Source organism: Festucalex cinctus, chromosome 1, assembly GCF_051991245.1.
Source record: "Festucalex cinctus isolate MCC-2025b chromosome 1, RoL_Fcin_1.0, whole genome shotgun sequence".
Taxonomy (NCBI): domain Eukaryota; kingdom Metazoa; phylum Chordata; class Actinopteri; order Syngnathiformes; family Syngnathidae; genus Festucalex; species Festucalex cinctus.
The window spans coordinates 59,284,165-59,302,426 of NC_135411.1; the positions used below are offsets into that span (position 1 = coordinate 59,284,165).

The 18,262-nt window shown below is 39.0% G+C and overlaps 1 protein-coding gene across 4 annotated transcripts; it reads left to right on the forward strand.

Moving 5' to 3' along the window:
• The first annotated feature begins 827 nt into the window (after window positions 1–827).
• Window positions 828–15,323, forward strand: nop9 (NOP9 nucleolar protein). Of its 4 annotated transcripts, XM_077497853.1 has the most exons (13): window positions 963–1,089; window positions 1,740–1,858; window positions 1,926–2,146; window positions 9,379–9,615; window positions 10,659–10,826; window positions 10,902–11,009; window positions 11,915–12,056; window positions 12,149–12,341; window positions 12,411–12,551; window positions 14,185–14,304; window positions 14,456–14,668; window positions 14,827–14,932; window positions 15,035–15,323. In XM_077497853.1, the coding sequence occupies exons 3-13, from the start codon at window positions 1,927–1,929 to the stop codon at window positions 15,187–15,189; spliced, it is 1,803 nt and encodes a 600-aa protein (XP_077353979.1). In that variant the 5' UTR covers window positions 963–1,089; window positions 1,740–1,858; window position 1,926; the 3' UTR covers window positions 15,190–15,323. The 4 variants fall into 4 exon arrangements, with proteins under 4 accessions (XP_077353965.1, XP_077353988.1, XP_077353979.1 ...); XM_077497839.1 differs by lacking the exons at window positions 963–1,089; window positions 1,740–1,858 and adding an exon at window positions 828–929; XM_077497862.1 differs by lacking the exons at window positions 963–1,089; window positions 1,740–1,858 and adding an exon at window positions 828–929 and having other exon boundaries at window positions 10,662–10,826.
• Window positions 15,324–18,262: the final 2,939 nt, after the last annotated feature.

Consider the following 18,262-nt stretch of genomic DNA (forward strand, 5'->3'; position numbering starts at 1 on the left):
GGGCACTCAAAAACAGGGACAACAGAAAGCGCTCCACTTGGGAGGAAAACAAGGGGCAAACTAAGGGCGCAAGACAAGGCAAGGCAAGGCAAGGCAAGGCAAGGCAAGGCAAGGCAAGGCAAGGCAAGGCAAGGCAAGGCAAGGCAAGGCATAAAACAAGGACTGTGATTCAAAGGCTGTGAGGACGCTTCCATGCACTGAGATGTGACACTTCGGCACTGAGGGGAGAATGCGGGTGGCTTTTATTGTCTGGCTTGATTGGTGGCAGGTGGTGATGATCATGGGCGGGGACCGGTAATTAGTGAGCTGCAGGAAGAGCAAGTGACCTGGGGTGAGAGGAGAGTTAGAACTTTCAAAATAAAACGGGAACATGACTATAAAAATAAAAGCATGAACCGCCACGCCGGTGGCGGCGTGACAGACACACAGTACTTCAGTATACTTATCTTCCGTTTCAAACGCAGTTTAGCAGGGACCAGTGCCTTTTCCTTTTCTCCAGTTTCAAGAAAATAACAACTGGACCATCTTACTACAGTCTTGAATTTTAACTCAAATTAAGGTCTTTTGGGGTAAGGAAATGGAAATGCAATGTGAGAAGACGCATAGATTTTCACATTACATCTTACATTATCTTGTCTTTCATTTTCATTGTTCAGTCTGGCTGTAAATCCACACGTAAATGAGAAATAGTAATGTCAGGCATAGCTGTATTTTATTTATTTTATTTATTTTATTTTGAGAAACTGAATAACACAGTGAAGGTAGAAGCAACAAAATTAAAACAGCACTGGAAGCGGAACGTAGCCCAATATCGCGTATGCCAATGCTGTAGGTGGCGGTAGCAAACAATTATTTACTCTGACAAATCATAGAAGAAGAAAAGGGTTACACTGCACCCGGAAGTAGGATTGGCTCGCTGCGTGCTTCACGTGAGTACGCCTTTTCATTTCGATTTTGCTGCTTATTTTAAATGTCGTTCGAAAATGCTTTACATATGTATATATATATTTTTTAGTTTTTCGAGGTTAGCTAACTTGCTCTGCTTGAATTTCAGTACGTTACGATGTTGTACATTTTCACACCCATCTGGTACAGTATTGCGTTATTATTAAGTTTCAGTTGAGAATTCTAAAATGTGCCCACTTCTTTAAAAGAGAAACAACAACAACAATCGTATCACACATCTCTTCAACCAGTTCGCCACCAAACAAAGAAAACGACAACGCAGTGGTTATTTTACCGCGAGTAACTCGTCACCTAGCGTTATTTTGCCGTGAATTCTTTGCCAAGAAGTAAAAGTATAAATTTTGCGCCGGTAATTGTGTACCAGCAGTGCAGTAGTGGGTAGAACAGACGCCTCACAGGTGCTAGATTACAGGAATAATGTATTAATTATTCTATTTTTATTTTTGTTATGTTTACAATTTCCTCCAGCCAGTCTGGAGTTGTAAACAAGTCGTTTTATATCACGAGTTTATTGAAGAAATGAATAGTTATGGTTATGGTCAGGCAGGTAATGCTGATAACAGCCAACCCGTGAAGAGACAGAAGGGGGTGAAGTGAGACAGCAACCACACGCAGTCCATAACTCAGTCCGGTGATTGGCCGGCAAAGTAGCGCTAGCAGGAGAGTTGCCAGTCATGGCAACTTCTGACAGATTCTTAGAAATTAACTTTACCTTGTTGCTATTGTTATGAATAATGCACCCCAAAAAGTAAAATAAGTGTCTGTCATTACAGCCAGTCTAATTAAGATGCGTGGAGCGGTGATATCCCAAATCTATAAATAAAGATGACTCGACTTGACTTGTACCATCTGACTTAATCAGTCATTTGCTGTGGCCAAATAATTTTAAGAGGTAAAAAGCCTCTCAATTTTGTTGTCGGTTGTCATGACACTAAGCTGCATGTTGTACTCATTCAAAGGATGCTGGAAAAGGCAGAAGTCAAGAAGCCCCAGAAAGGAGGCACTAAAAAGAGAGGCCAGGCAGCGGGCTATGGAGGAGAGAGCAAGAGGAAAAAAACTGAAGACGAGTCAAAGGCAGAAGGAGATGGTGGGGAAAAGCGGCTTGATGCACTGAGTGTTGGTTATTACCGGCGAGTTGGAGAAAGACTGAATGACGACTTTGAAGATGCTGAGGAGAGAGGTGAGGTTGAAATGGTGCAACAATATATGACCTACGTGAAAACTTGGTTGTGACTTGTGAGCGTATTTTGATCAAGAATTCTTGATCCTCTCTAGGTAGATTAGATCATTACCATACAGTAGCAACTTATAGTATGTTTACATTTAAGGCTGCCAAAAACGACTATTTTGCTAGTCGACTAATCACCAACAGTAGTCGCAATTAGTCGACTAATCGTATCGTATCGTTAGCCTCCTTAAATAATTGCCCAAAGTCTTTTTTGACCCTTGTTTCCTCAGAAAACACCAAAAACAGAACCACATTCTGATTACCTATTAATTTCATTTTCATTTCAGGGGTATAATTATATATACATAAAATAATAAACTATCTGTTCAACTAAGGATGTAGCCAATTTTCGCAAAGATGGCCAGTATTATTTTTTTATTTTGACGACTTAGGCCAATATTTTTAAGCGGCTGACAGCAAGCAGCTACTCTTATATAACCATCATTAGCATATAGCTTGAATTTGTAAAGATATGTGTACAAGTTAGTAATAAAAATGGTGACAGGTGAAAGGTAACAGTACATTCAACTTTTATTAAAGTGCAGTTTGTACCAAAATTCCTTGTGCAATCCAAAAAAATACAATAGTACATTTGAACTTTTAGCTCAAATACTGTTGCCTTTAATATTTATAACAAATGTTGAGTGCAATTGAAAATAAAACCAAAACTAAATACCAATTACTAATATGAATACAACTAACATGTAAACAATATAAAAAGTCTTTTAGCACTGTAATGTAGCGTTAGGATATCGTTGCCACATTTACTATTGAGCCATAACGTCGCTGTAACAACGTTGCACATTTTATCACACAGTGTGTGCTAACTACTGAAAGCGCCTCCCTTAGCGTCCACGTTTGCACTTTGCTACGCTAACCATCCAAATAACTTACAGCGGCTGAAATGACTGTCCCTCGCCGTTAGAAGGATTCGAAAAAAGCTGCTTCCGTCTCAAACACTCATGCATTGCCGATGAGCTGCCGTGAAAGGCAAGGTCTGTCTTGCATATTTTACATTGAACATTATTCGCTTTAGCGTCTTTGTAGAAATGTTCCCAAACTTTCGAAGTCCGATGTCGGTTAGCCACGATAGCATACTGTGTACAGCTGGTGCTAAGAGTATATAGCTTCCGGTGACGTCACGTCTGACCCGGATTAATGCTACTGCGAATGTGCGTCCAGTAAGAGCAGGCCACAGGCAGGAGGACGAGCGGCAGGCAGTCAACCGAGCGGTTGAGGCAGTTTTGGAAGAAAAAACAAATATAAAGCTGATATATATTATGTAAAACTGACTAGTCGACTATTTATATTAGCCGTCGACGCTTTTGGTCGTCGACGTAGTCACGACTAGTCGACTAATCTTGGCAGCTCTAGTTACATTTCAGTTCTACATTGCTTGGCACTCACTACAACTGCTACTTTTTTTTTTTTTTTATTATTATTTATTTATTTATTTTAAATAATCCTTTGACACCTTATATCATCGTAAAGACACATTTTTGCTGTAGCTCCTTTGAATGGTGAGTATATGTTCTAGTGACTCCCTTTAGCAAATGCAGCTTGCACAGTTTTTGGTAAATCATCTACAACGTAGTAGTTGGGAGTAATATGTAAGGGAGAAAAACAAGGTTTATTTGGGTTTAGTATTTTATTTTATTTTATTTTATTTTTGCATTAGCTACATTACCTAGCTAGAATCTTCTGGACATTATCTAGCGACATTGTGGCATATAAAGAGTGATACACAACTTTTCACTCAAATGTCCTGAATTACTTGAATTATACTGAGAAATCTGGAAAAAGTATAGAATTTTAAAAAAAGAAACATTAATTTGAGTATATGCATTAGGCCTGCACGTTTGAACATCGCGATGTGTGCGCATTAGTGTTGTTCCGATACCGTTTTTTGGCTCCTGATACCGATTCCGATACCCAGCTTTGCAGTATCGGCCGATGCCGATACCATACCGATACCTACGTTTTTGTTTTGTTTTTTTCAACATGAAAAGCTGTCCTGCCATTGGTTCAGAGCATTCGGGGGCCAATAGGATATCCTAGAACGGCTTGAAGTGAACATGTCACATATCAGTGAATGTCGTGCACGAGCAAGACGCAAGATGCTTCATCCGAAGTCCAATATTAGCCTTTGAATTAATGGTATCAGCATGTTACTTGTTAGGAGTCACCAATACCGATACCACTGTTTTAATGCAGTATCAGGGCCTCTGCCGATACCAGTATCGGTATCGGAACAACACTAGTGCGCATGTGCAATAGCCACATCGCAAGACGTGGAATGTTTTCATCTTTTTGTTGTTTTGTTTTTTTTAAGAGCAAGCAAACGTTTGTTTTGCTTCATAAAAGCAGCAAACTCCATGCTCTGCACAGCCTGTCTCGCACTCCCGTCCCTCCTGTTGATCAGTCACCGGCGGCCCTTCCGCCCTCCACTCTCACAGGCTGTTACTGCTCTGAAAACACGAACAAGCGACATGCACATGAGGAGAGAGCGGTACAAGCGGCAGTTAAAGATTTAGTTGCCAAAAGAAAGTCAACACACGTAATATGGCTATAAAAAGAAGATGCAGAAAAAAAAAAAAACCTCTGCCGACAGTTGCCGTTGTTGGCGCAACACGAGGTAAAACAACAAACCTGTCTGACTATTTGAATCGCCATCACAAGCTCCTGTATGACCAGTTCAAACTAATAAGTGGGAAACGAGGTGAAACGTCATCTACTCAAAAAACAATTACAGATGCATTTGCCACGCCTTATGAGAAGAAGTCCAAACAGCACTGACAAAATCACAGATATAATGACTTTTCACCTGGCGAAATACATGGTGCCATTCAACACCGTAACTAAAGAGGGGTTCAAGAAAAAATTATCCACACGCTCGGCAAGCAGTAAGAAATGCCATCAGACAGACAATACTGCAAATATGGTGAATGTAGCTGCCTTAAACAAGGCAAGGCAAGCCAAGGCAAGTTTATTTGTATAGCACATTTCATACACAAGGCAACTCAATGTGCTTTACACGAGGAAAGACAACACATAAGCATCAAGAAACAGTAATTAACATTCAGAGGAAGAAAAATAAATGAAAATAGGTTACAAACTAACAATCTTAAAACATTATTCAACAAACTTTAAAAAATTTAACATAAGGAAGTTTAAAATGATAAAAATAAAAATAATAATTAAAAAAAAAACCACTTAATTAAAGCTGTTTAAAAGTCCCTAATCAAAGGTATAAGAAAAAAGCAAAGTTTTTAACCTGGATTTGAAAGCCTTTACACTCGGGGCTGACTTCACTTCTGTTGGTAGCCTATTCCATCTGTGTGCAGCATAATAGGTAAATGCAGCTTCTCCATGTTTGCTTCGAACTCTGGGTTCCACTAGTTGGCCCAAGTCTGTAGATCTCAGAGCCCTGCTGGGCTTGTACTCAATCAGCATTTCTTGGATATATTCAGGACCCAAACCATTTAGTGATTTATAGACGAGTAGCAGAACTTTAAAATCGATTCTACAGCTGACAGGGAGCCAGTGTAAATCCTTAAGTACTGGAGTAATATGTTCTGTAGGGGTGTCACGATTCGCCAACTCCACGATTCGATTTAAATTTCGATTTTGGGGTCACGATTCGATTTTTTTTTCGATTTTTTTTTTTTTTTTTTTTTTCGCTCCCCCACTTTATAACACAGAGGCATATGCTTCTGTAGGCTAAGGCTAGTCTATGATCATTGGTTCTATTCATTGTACAGTAAATCTTATTTCAAAAGATCGGCTACATATAGGTGATGCAATTTCCATATTATTTTTGTGTAAATTTATGTAATATATGATAATTGACATTAGGCAGGAATGATCAAATTCAAAGAATTTATTTACAATATAAAGTTAACCGTCTTGTTCTTACTGAAGTGTAAAATAAAAAATAAAAAAACAAAAACAAAAAGTCACAGTGGGTGCCTGCCATCTATTGACTGTTTTTGGTTACAACAGTGTGCTGTGCGTTCCTCTTAAAATAATGTGCAATGTGCAACAACAACAAAAAATATATTGTATCCAAAGTCATGGAACAAATACAGCCTGAACAAACTATATCCCAACATTTACAGTTGCTGGGCATACTGTAGCGTGGTTCAAGTACACTAATTAAATGTTTGAATCCAGCGTTTTCCAAGGCTGCAGGTCTGCTGCTATAAATAGACCTATGGATCTGGCGTTTCGCGCGAGCTGAAGTGTGTGGAAGTTTCACTGTAAATGAGGATGAAATAGTTGGTTGGACCGTTGTTTTCCCACTTCTAGTTGAATTTGATAAATCTAAATCTTTGTGATGCCTGCGTAAATGTCCCGTCATGTTTGTCGTGTTTCCCGTTGTTATAGGCTGGCGGCTCGGGCCCGCCGCCGGCTCCGCTCCCCTAGTATGTATGTGTGTGTTTGTGTCGGCTGGTGCCCGTATAATGGTACTTCAGTTTGAATGCGCCAGCGCGACACTCTGATTGGAGGACTGTGCCAGCGCGACACTCCGATTGGACGACTGTGCCAGCGCGACACTCCGATTGGACGACTGTGCCAGCGCGACGCTATTGTGTATCCGTGTATTATACCCCTATTGGTTATTGTTTCTCCTCCGTTCTGTCAGTTCTGTCAAATGCGGTTATTATTTGTTCACCTTCCACTTTCACTCCCTTGTCAAACCCCTGCCTGAAATTTCAATTAAAACTACTCAGATGTTAAAGTCGACCCGTGTTTATCTACTCTATATTTTCTGTTATTGTGTTACTTCCCTTCCCCTTGACGAGCCGGGCGTAACACCGTGGCCGAGTACAGTACGCGCACATAGCATATCTTGCAACTGTGGTCTTTTTATCGACAACGTGAACGTTGTCGACATAACTCACCGGGAACGCAAAATGTTTCCAAACTGGTGACGAGAGAAGCGGGAGCGGCTTGAAGCACCATTGCTGTGTCTGTCCGCGCTTGCCATCATGACTGCAGGAGAAGTCAGCTAACAAGTGCCGTTAGCTAGTAGCTGAATGGCTGCGTCTCATTTGCTTTCCTGGGAGGTGGCGGTGGCGGCGGTGGCGGCGGGCGCGGGGGGGGCATCGAATCGTGTGTCCTCTCTTCTATTTCGATGCTCGAAATCGTGACGTAATTTCGATCGATTTCGATAAAAAATCGAAATCGTGACACCCTTAATGTTCTGATCTTTTTGTTTTGGTCAGAACTCGAGCTGCAGCATTCTGAATGAGCTGCAAGTGTCTCATGTTCTTTTGAGAGCGTCCAGTCAGAAGACCGTTACAGTAATCTAGTCTGCTGGAGATAAAAGCATGGATAAGCTTCTCTTGGTCTGCTTGAAGCATGCAGTCCTTCAGTCTGGATATGTTTTTCAGCTGGTAAAAGGCTGTTTTAGTGATGAATTTAATATGATTGCTGAAGGTCAGATCTGAGTCTATTAGTACCCCAAGATTTCGAACTTGGTCTTTAGTTTCTAAAGACAGTGACTCAAGCTGTTTTTTTAACAGCAATCCTCTTTTCTTTATTGCCGAAAACAATGAGCTCCGTTTTGTTTTCGTTCAGCTGAAGGAAATTTTGGTTCATCCAGTTGTTAACTGGATAAAACAAGTGGACCAGGCTGCAGTGTTTTGGGCACAGGCTGCAGTTGCATCTTGCAGTTGGTAAATTAATATCAGTCAGTACTTAATATACTAATATTTATAAAAGAACAACAATAATAATAATAATAGTTAAAATTTCTCATTTATGTTCCAAACAAATCACTTTACATTTAAAATAAGACTTATCACCTAAAAAGTAAATAGTTTTTAGACAATTTGCATCTATTATAATGCTAATGATAATAATAATTTAATTAGAAATAAGACAAATATTTGTGGTAAGATGTAGAGTTTTTCATTGGAATAAAACATTAAAGGAGTCGTTCACACCCAAAATTACTTTTTTTTTTTTTTTTTCAATTGATTACTCGTGTCATGGAGACTTGAGTTACTGTACAATCATTTTTTAAATTTTTTATTTGCCACATTCCTGAGACAAACATTTGTTTTGAAAGAAATTACCTCCATTCATTACAACGGAAACCAAATGCAATGCGCGTTTGCGTTTTATATTATATGAATACAATGGCGTCATGGTGAGTTAAACAAATTCTTCCCAAACAGCTATTCAAGTCATCTGGTGAAAATTCTTCAATTTTTAATATCGCAATATATATTGCAATATATCGCAGACCCCCCAAAAAATCGCAATGTCAGTTTTTTTTCCAATATCGTGTAGCCCTAATGTGCATCACATTTCGATTGATCTGTGTTAAAATGGTAGTTTTGCGGTCCTTCTGTGTAGTCTGTTTGAAAATGGCGGATCTGACTGGTCTAGCTGCCAAGTCATGAGCAATGAAACTGTGCTTAAGTACAACTGCCGAGTTGTGACAATCTGGCAAAATGCAGAAATAAATTTACTTCATAGTTGACAAAAGAATGGCCTTGATTATTGTCACGTTCCCTTAACCTGGCAATAGCCAGATTGGTACCTCTCCACAGTAATTTCGTTGGGAAAAGGTGGTACATTCTGTACAATAATTCAAGCTGATTGGACGATGCGGCATTCTACACATTTGTAATTCTGCGAGAACAGAATTAATTGTAGCGTCCATGTTGGGTTTGTTTGTTATCTCTGGCGTCGGCGCTGGCTTCCTGGTTTCGTCACAGTTGCATATCCCGCCTCCAAACACAATGTCGCCCTGTGATTGGTCCGAACCACCAATGGTTCGGGAACGGTGGTTATCAGCGGGAGCGCTATAAGATGGTATTCTCCGGAGTTTGTGAACTCACATATACCGCGAGAATTCATCTTGCGAGAGCAAAGTTAACGTTCCCTTATGTCCCCTTTAAAACATTGTATAACAACATTGGGTGGTCGTCTCCCAATCCAAAGGTTGTGGGTTCATTCCCATGCCATTGGGACCACATCGAAGTGTCCTTGAGCAAGATACTGAGCCCCCAGTTATTCCTGATGCTGCGTCATCAATACGTGAATGAGTCGTCGAATGTAAAACGCTTTGAGGGACTTGTAACTTGTAAAGCGCAATACCATTTGCCATTTAACGCTTATCTAACAACACAAGATTAACTGTGTTTGATATGATACTGTCTTTTCCGCAGACATGTTTGTGGAAAATGTTCTCAATGAAGTGAAAGGTAACGCAGGCCTGGTGGCAATGGATTGTACCGGAAGCATCACGCTGCAGCGCCTGCTCCCACTGTCGAGTCTTGATCAGGTGGCTAAAGTCATGGCTGAGCTGGGTGGCAAATCAGGGGCAGACTTCAAAGCCGTCTCTTGTGACCGTTGTGGCGGCCATGTAGTGGAGAGCGCAGTCCGACAGTTGTCCAGGTTGACAGGTAGGTTGAATTGTTGATGATGTATGAAGCAATATTTCCCTTAGTAGTTTATTTTTTTTTTTTTTCGGAAGATACCAAAATTCCGAAGAAGCCAAAATTCACAAGTGAATTTAATCAAATGTCACATTAACATTAGTACTTGACACCAAGATGCCACAGGGTGGCGCCAAAGCACATATACATTATTTGACAGATTTGGCCTGAGCACAAAAACAGCAAATGTTTTTCACGGAATAACATACAGAAGCGTATTGCATTCACTTGAAAAAAAAAAAAACTCCTGTTTTTTCTGATTAATTTTTTGGGCAGCTTTGTTTTTTATTGTTAAGTATTCTTTTGTTTTTGTTTTGTTTTTTTGTTTTTCTGAATGTTTTTTTTTTCTGTTTTACTGATTTTTTTTTTTCTGTCATAAAAAAAATATTCAGAAAAACAGGGGAAAAATTATTCAGAAAAACAGGAGGAAAATTACTCATAAAAACACCTCTGAACTCCAAGTGGCTTGTATAGTTTATACAGTAGTCTGCTTGCGAGGTGGGAGTAACAAGATGGCCACCCTGTGACTTCAACTGCTTGCACTGGCGCGTATGGGCTATCGGCTATCCAATCATATATACAGGAGTTCAGAGGTTAAGAAAAAAACACAATAAAAATACTCAGAAAAACAGAAGTTTGGATATTTTTTTTTCTGTTTTTTGGAATAATGCTTTTCTGAATAATGCTTTTTTTCTCCAGCCCCCCCCCCCCAGCTTTTCTGAATATATATTTTTTATGACAGAAAAAAAAAAAGCAGTAAAACAGAAAATGAAAAAAAATAAATAAATAACAAAAAAAGGAAAAATAATTACTAAAAAAAAACAAAAACAAAGCCCCCCCCCCCCAAAAAAAAAGTCAGAAAAACTGGATTTTTTTTTTCAAGTGAATTCAATACATTTCCGTAATAGGATATTTAAAAAAAATACAAATAAAATAGGTTCAAATCAAAATCTAGTCAATCTCACATCCAATCATGCCATTTCTTGTGTGTTTAATGAATTTCACAACAGAAGATGATGAGAGTGAACTTCTGGAGGTCCAGGTCTTGTCATTAAGTCAAGTGGTGCGAGACAACAGCGCAGAATTCATCAAACACGTCCACGGCTCTCATGTCGTACGCACACTTTTGCACGTGCTGGCAGGCTGTGTGGGGCCTCCTCGCACGGAGTCACGTCCAGGTAAACACACACACAATTTTATACACGTTTGCTTTATATGACGTTTGACCTTGTATATTTTTTTTTTTTTACAAGGTGGAAAAAAACGCAATGTTTGTCCTCAGCTGACTGACTTTGAGATTCCCACAACGTTTTGGTATGAGATGAAAAGCCTCACAGAGACTTTGATGGACAGTGTTAAATGTAAGTCCACTGTACAGTAGATTCTGCATAGTTACTTGCTGAATCTTCCAGTTTTAAAATGTACCTGTGTATTGGTGTACTTTAATTCATTTGAGGTTTTTCCTTTATGGAAGAAAAAAACCCCGACACGATATTGTAGTAGTGTAATTGCTAAGGTTCAGTATCGATTCAATTCCGATTCACAAGAGTTCAGTTTGATTCGATTTCAATATTTTTAGGTTTGATTCACTTGACTTCAGTCCGATATTGATTGATTATGGGACATCAAGTCTTCTTAAAATTCAAGGATATGATAAAAACGACACAGATTCAATTTTGTGGAGTTAAGTAACTAGCTAAAGGATTTTGTGTTATAATCAATTAAGTATTTCTCAAACATTTCATCATTGCTATGTGAAAAACACTTTTGTTCACTTTTTTCCCTTTTTTATTTTTTTCATGTCTGCAAAAAAGAGAAAAATGGACACGTTTTTCACATAGCAGCGACGATTTGCATAATAATTTCATAATTCTAATTCAATAATTGTAAATATAAATTAAAAAGATTCTGAATTGAAAAGTACAATAAGTCACATCGTTCATAAATGTAAGAGAATATTTTTTTAATTCATGTGAACCGTACATGTCAAGAAAACGGTAAAATACAAAAACAAAAAAAAAACTCGGCCTTTAAAATTGTATTTTCTTATAAATTTATGGGAAAGGAGATTAAAATAACTGATTCATGGTTTTATGAACCGATATCAGGCTCAAAAAGGAAAATTTATTCTATATCGATGAGTCAATATATTTTTTTAAACCCAGCCCTTGTAATTACTGTACCATCTTCCTAGGACTCTATTGGAGAGACAAGGTTTACGTTTGAAAAGTTGTTGTATTTTGTCTTGTGTTGTGTGTCTCGCTAGTAAGCGTCACAGATTCGGTTGCCAGTGCAGTGTTCCAGGCCATGTTGACTGTGTCTCACAGGAAGCGGCCCAAACTTTGCAAACAGCTCATCAGGCGCATCATGGACTACTTGACAAGTTGCTCCGCTGCTCCAGGAGTCAGGTCTGATTTGAATTGTGTTTTAAAATCCGCACAACAGAAGAAGGGGACGTGTTTTCTGATTTTTTTTTATTTTTTTTTTTTTTTTTTTGAAGTCCGCTTCTGGTGTTCCTCAAGGACCAGGCTTCCAGTCACCTTATTGAGACCATTATTCAGCTGTCACCCAAATCTCTTCTCCGAGACCTTTACAAAAATCACCTGAAGGGTCACCTGGTTGACCTTGCTCTCCATCCCATCGCCAACTTCCCCGTGCAGAGGCTGACGGCGGCCTCGGCCAAATGCAAAATGGTGAGCTGAAAATGAAAGTCCAAGTTGTCTAAGTGCAAGAATGACGGAGGCTTTTCTCTACCTTTGAAGTTCCCTAGGTTATTCGATGAGTTAGTCCAAGGCGTGGAGGCCATCTTGGCTGCAGGTCACATGGGTGTGGTTGTGCAACTAGCAGAGAGCTGTGCAGAAGGTGAAGAGCGGCAAGGAGAATTGATGCAGTGTCTACTCCAAGTAAGTCTGAACCTTCTTATGGGAGCAAAACTAGGGATAGACCGTTTATCGGCCGGACTGATTATCGGTGCAGACATTTGGCATTTTGACAAATGCCAGCATCATCCTTTTTATGAATCTTAAGGCCGATTTATCTTATATCTCACTGAGCAGTGAATGCTTGCGACTATAGTGAATTTTGGGTTTGGGTTTTCATTAGTGTTGTTCCGATACCGTTTTTTGGCTCCCGATACCGATACCGATACCCAGCTTTGCAGTATCGGCCGATACCGATACCATACCGATAATTAGTTTTTTTTTGTTTTTTTTCCTCAACATGAAAAAGCTGTCCTGCCATTGGTTCAGAGCATTCAAGAGCCAATAGGATATCTTAGATCGGCATGCAGTGAACATGTCACATCCCAGTGAATGTCGTGCACCAGCAAGACCGCTGCATCCAAAATCCTATATTAGCGTTGGAATTAATGGTATCGACATGTTACTTGTGAGTAGTCACCGTTACCGATACCACTGTTTTAATGCAGTATCGGTATCGGAACAACACTAGTTTTCATCAGGATTTGTAAGATGTTCACAGACAGTTTTTACTTGTCGAAAATACATTTTGAACATGTTCAATTTTTCACTGTCTGAAGAGCTTTTGAAACCCTTTACGAAGTCTGACGAAAGCCCCAAAGACGCTGGGAACCCCCTACACTTTTTATTCTTAAAAATTAACATTTAAAAAAAAATGTGTTGAAATTTTGGAAATGTTTATTTATAGTAGAAAACTTTCGGGAGCTATGTACTTGCTTAGTTTTTAATTTAGCTTAAACACATGCTGATGACCCTGGGAGCTGCCTGCAATTTTTGAAATAATTTTTATTTTTTTAAACAAAGCTTTGTATTATGGAGGACCAAAACTGCCAAAATTCAAAATAAATAAATAAATAAATGACTAAAAGTGAAAATAAAAATGGATATAAAAAATATAATTCAAAAATTATATTAAAAAAAATATATATAAATGGAAATAAAAAGAGCAAAATGTGGGATATAAAACATATCCCATTTATATTTATTTTTTTGGATATAATTTTTTATATCCATTTTTATTTTCATTATTTTATTTTAGTAATTTATTTATTTATTCATTTATTTATTTTGAATTTTGGCAGTTTTGGTCCTCCATAGTCTATTCCTTATGTTTAAAATTAAAAGAAAAATCTTTAAAGTGTTGAAAATTTGAAAAATTGTTTTAACAGACATGCTTAATGGCATTTCAACAAGGTATTTTTTTTTAATTTGTCAAAAATATTTTCTCTCTTTTTTTTTTTTCTTTTTTTTTACTGCAAATTAATATCGGCTTGAAATATCAGTTATCACCCTTCTTGACTACTAATAATCGTAATGTATTTACTTGTACAAAAAAACAACAACAAAAAAACTGTATATGCACTTCAAAATGTTTGCTTTGTTCTTGTTTTGTTACCTTATTTATTACTGCACAACCAATTTATGTACAGCACTTTGTATACAGCAGTGCCTGTTCTTAAAGCTCTATAAATAAAGTTGAGTTGCGGTATCGGCCCCGAAAGTTGAACAACACTCAAAGTTTGATTTTTGTCCAATGGAATTGTTGCTTTTCCCCCAGGCATTCCACTGTGCAGAGCCTGGCTCCCGCCATGTCCACTGCCTCCCTCTCTTCATGTCTCTCCTCACTTACGATGTCTACTACCACCGTGACACAGCAGAGGGCGGTGTGCAGACAGAGGTGAGCTGACAAGTTGGAACCTCCTCTTGAACCTGCATCATGAATGGCAACCCTTGAATAACAGAATAATTCTTCCAGCGGCATATTTCATTTTTTATTTTGAGCAAATGTCAGACGAACAGCAGTTTGCAATATGGCTTGTGTGGTCTAGGTCCCTCTATCATCCATCTGTTACCACGGCTCCCGGATGGTGCAGGCACTCGCCAGGTTCCAGGAGCGCTCCATCCTCCTCAGCAGTCTGCGCACGCTAACCTCGGCGGACCTCTTGACATTAGCGTCGCACCCTGCCGGCAGCCACGTCCTTCAAGTTCTCATCACCACATCCAGCGACAAGGGGAGAGGGAAGATCCTCAAGAGGTTGGAGGTACGAGCACTTTGCCCGTATCGATTCTGTGAACAAGCGATATTGACCTGCAAGGAAGGGAAAGCAATGGCGTGGCACTTTCATATTTTTTTTTTTTTTTTTTTTTACCGAGTTCTTCCACATTAAACACGTGGATGTATTTATTTATTTGCACCCAGGGTCAGTATGTTCAGATGGCGTGCTCCAGGTTAGGCAGTCGAGTACTTGAGGCCGTGTGGAACAGTGCATCGGTCAGTCAGAGACAAAACATCGCACAGGAGCTTGGTAACATGATTCGTGTGGCACTTTTTTTTTTTTTTTTTGATTGAGTTTTCCCGTGACCATGTATGTTAATGAGCATCTCTGCTTTCTCACTTTCGCTTCCAGTGCCAAGTGAAAGCCAGCTGAGGTCAGACCAGTTTGCTCGCCATGTGTGGGCCAAATTTGCTCTTTCCCATTTTATCAGCAGAAGAGCCCACTGGCAGGAGATTCAAAGCGGCGAGTCGAAGAAACGCAAGCTTTTTAGTGATATTCTTGAGTAAAAAAACAAAACAATAGTGTTTTATACAAAAGAATGTTTTGTCTTTTCATTGTTTCATTCAAGTATTTGAAAACAAATGTTCTTAATGTTTTTTTTACTTGTGTGTCAGTTCAAATACAGAAAGAATGAAGATCAGCGTTATGGTCTGATTTTTATATATAATATTTTTTAATTCCCATGTCTTCCAAATAATCCTTGATTAATGATAAAACTTAACACCACAAATGAAATTCTAGCTGTCTAACAAACACAGGACTATTTTTTGACAACAGTAGAAGTCCTGCTTTTTCTTCTTCAAGCTTCAAAAGTCTCCATCCCACTAAGTTTAATTGCCAGTGAGCAAAGTCGTCCCTGATCAATCCTATTTCGAGTGGATGAGGATGCGAATGAGCTTTCCCCAGACACTTTTGTAGCTGGCACAATGAGCGCAGACAAGAGTGATGGTTGTTTGCAGTGCACATTTATGAGAAAGATAATCTGTTCATGGCAGCAATTATGGATTATAAAAGCATATGCCATGCACAATTGCACATCAACACACTTGACTTTGAAGTTTTCCATTCATTCTCATATCACGACAATCTACAAATTCAAATCGTGCAATTTTTCAAGCGTAACACTAATAATTCAATTAAACTTCATGACAAAGAGAAAAATATTCATATTCTGGTTTTGTAATGTGGGCTTTGAACACAGTGTATATCGTTATGTGAAATTGATTTAACTGAGCATAGTGTCAATTTCTTCAAAACAATTTACAAGAACGTAATATGTGCAATCGTCTCACAGAGATGGGCTAAAAAGGAATTAATCATTTCATTAATGGATGATTCACCTTGATGATTCCCACGGTCTGAATAAGCGTGAAGAACTCAAGTGTTACTGAGCAGCATTCAGCATGTGTGGAAGACAACTTCTCTTTCACTAGACACAAGACCTGTTTATTCCACACCATTAGGGGTGTTAAAAAAAATCGATTCGGCGATATATCGCGATACTACATCGCGCGATTCTCGAATCGATTCAATAATGGGCAGAATCGATTTTTTTTTTTTTTTTTTTTTTTTTTTTAGGATTCACACCTTGAGCATGGAAGAATGTTATATGAACGGCACATTAAGCCTTAATATTTTTATTTTAATGCTGTTCAAATGTGAAACAGATTGCAAACTGTTTGTGTACAGTGGCTCACGGTTATAATAATAGTTTTAGATAAATATATTCATACAAATCTTACAGTGTACATGTACAAATTTACTGATAGTATTTTCTAAATTTGAATGGAAAAAAATCGCAACAATCGACTTATAAATTCGTATCGGGATTAATCGGTATCGAATCGTGACCATTCGTATCGGGATTAATCGGTATCGAATCGAATCGTGACCTGTGAATCGTGATACGAATCGAATCGTCAGGTACTAGGCAATTCACACCCCTACACACCATATTATTGTTTTTCTTTTGTTTTATTGTTTTCATTTTAATTGAGACCCAGTTGAGTCCAATTCAAGATGTCCTGAGCGAGTTGAGCTTTTCATCTATTTTGTTACTAGATGAATTCAATAGGCGTGATTTACACTATTTCTGCTGGCTTGAACAGTACACGGTGTACAGTAAGGATGCTATCGCAAATAGAATAATTTTTTTGATTGATTTATTTGTTCATTTTTCCTTTCGGACAGCATTGTGACAATCAAACATTTCATCATACAATTTCAACATGTAATAACCGAAAAGAAAAAGGGCTGGCAGGATGAAGCATGAAGCTGATAATTTCCCGCCCCCATACTATACTAGGATGCAGAAAATCAAACAACTAATAGTTAAAAGTCAGCAGGGATAATAAATGTTCACTCAGTTCATCATTTCCATGATATTAGTTATCCAGTTGATTGCGTTCGGAGTCTTTTAGTTCAGGCAAATAGATTATTAAAAGTTCAGCTCATCTTCACCAATGATTTGATCGCATGTAGTTTGTGTTCCAGACAGTAGATTCGTTCCAATAGTTTGTTGATCACTTGTTGATTAGTACCATGTGGATTATCACAGTCCAGCAGCTTTAGATAACTGGGCATAGTGAAAACCATGTGTCCGACCACACCTTCAGTCAGATCCGTCTTCATCACGATTTCGGTTCATCGCGACTTTTCTCTCCAAGTCAAGCATCCTTGTGGCCATGTCTCTCCTCATTCTGTTCATGGCAAGGTTAAGTGCTGCAAGGTCGTTTTTCATCAGAGAAGTGTCGTCACAGGCCTTAGTTCGGCCGGCTTGCACGCCAGTGACGGCGCTCAGAGTGGCCGCAGCCATTTCCTCTGCATTCTTCTGGCGATCAGACATTTTTCGTAGCGTACGAAAAAGCCAGTGGGATCCAATCCCCAGCAGGATCAGTGTAACCACCAGCACAGCCAGCAGGTATACGTCTTCAACATCTTCAACTTTCAGCGACAATGGTCTCCATTTAGCCCAGGGATCTTCAGCATATCCAGACATGTGAGTTCCCCTTGGACATGAACGCTGAGCAGGTCCAGGTCTCATCGTAGAAAAGATTTTGTCAAACGCACTTAGAGACCAGCTAATTAGATCCATACTGATTTGTTGAAAGTTTTTGTAGCAGGGTGTCCTTTTCTCAGCACTCAGCAGATGCTGTTTTCAAATGATTCAAGATTAACTGTCCTTGCACTTCAATAACATACTCAGACATGTTTACATTTCTGTGTTGAAGCTCCCTCCTGATTTTGATTGGTTTGAGTACTAAACAATACATTTGACCATAAAAAAATAGAAGTTTGTCAAGGAATAAATATACAGTTGCAGTTATCTGTGCTTTTCTGCCTTCAGTTTTATGGACGCCTTCTATATTATTTTTCAGCAGCATTTATCGGGTTCTCTAATTCAGTGTTTCTCAACCCCGGCCTGATTTCCATGTCTCCCAAGTCCCAACACAGGTGATTCCAATGATAGCTCATCAGCAAGCTCTGGAGCAGCTTGATCACGATCATCACCTGCGTTGGAATCGGGAGACATGGAAACAGGCTGGATAGTGTGCCCCGAGGACCAGGGTTGAGAAACAC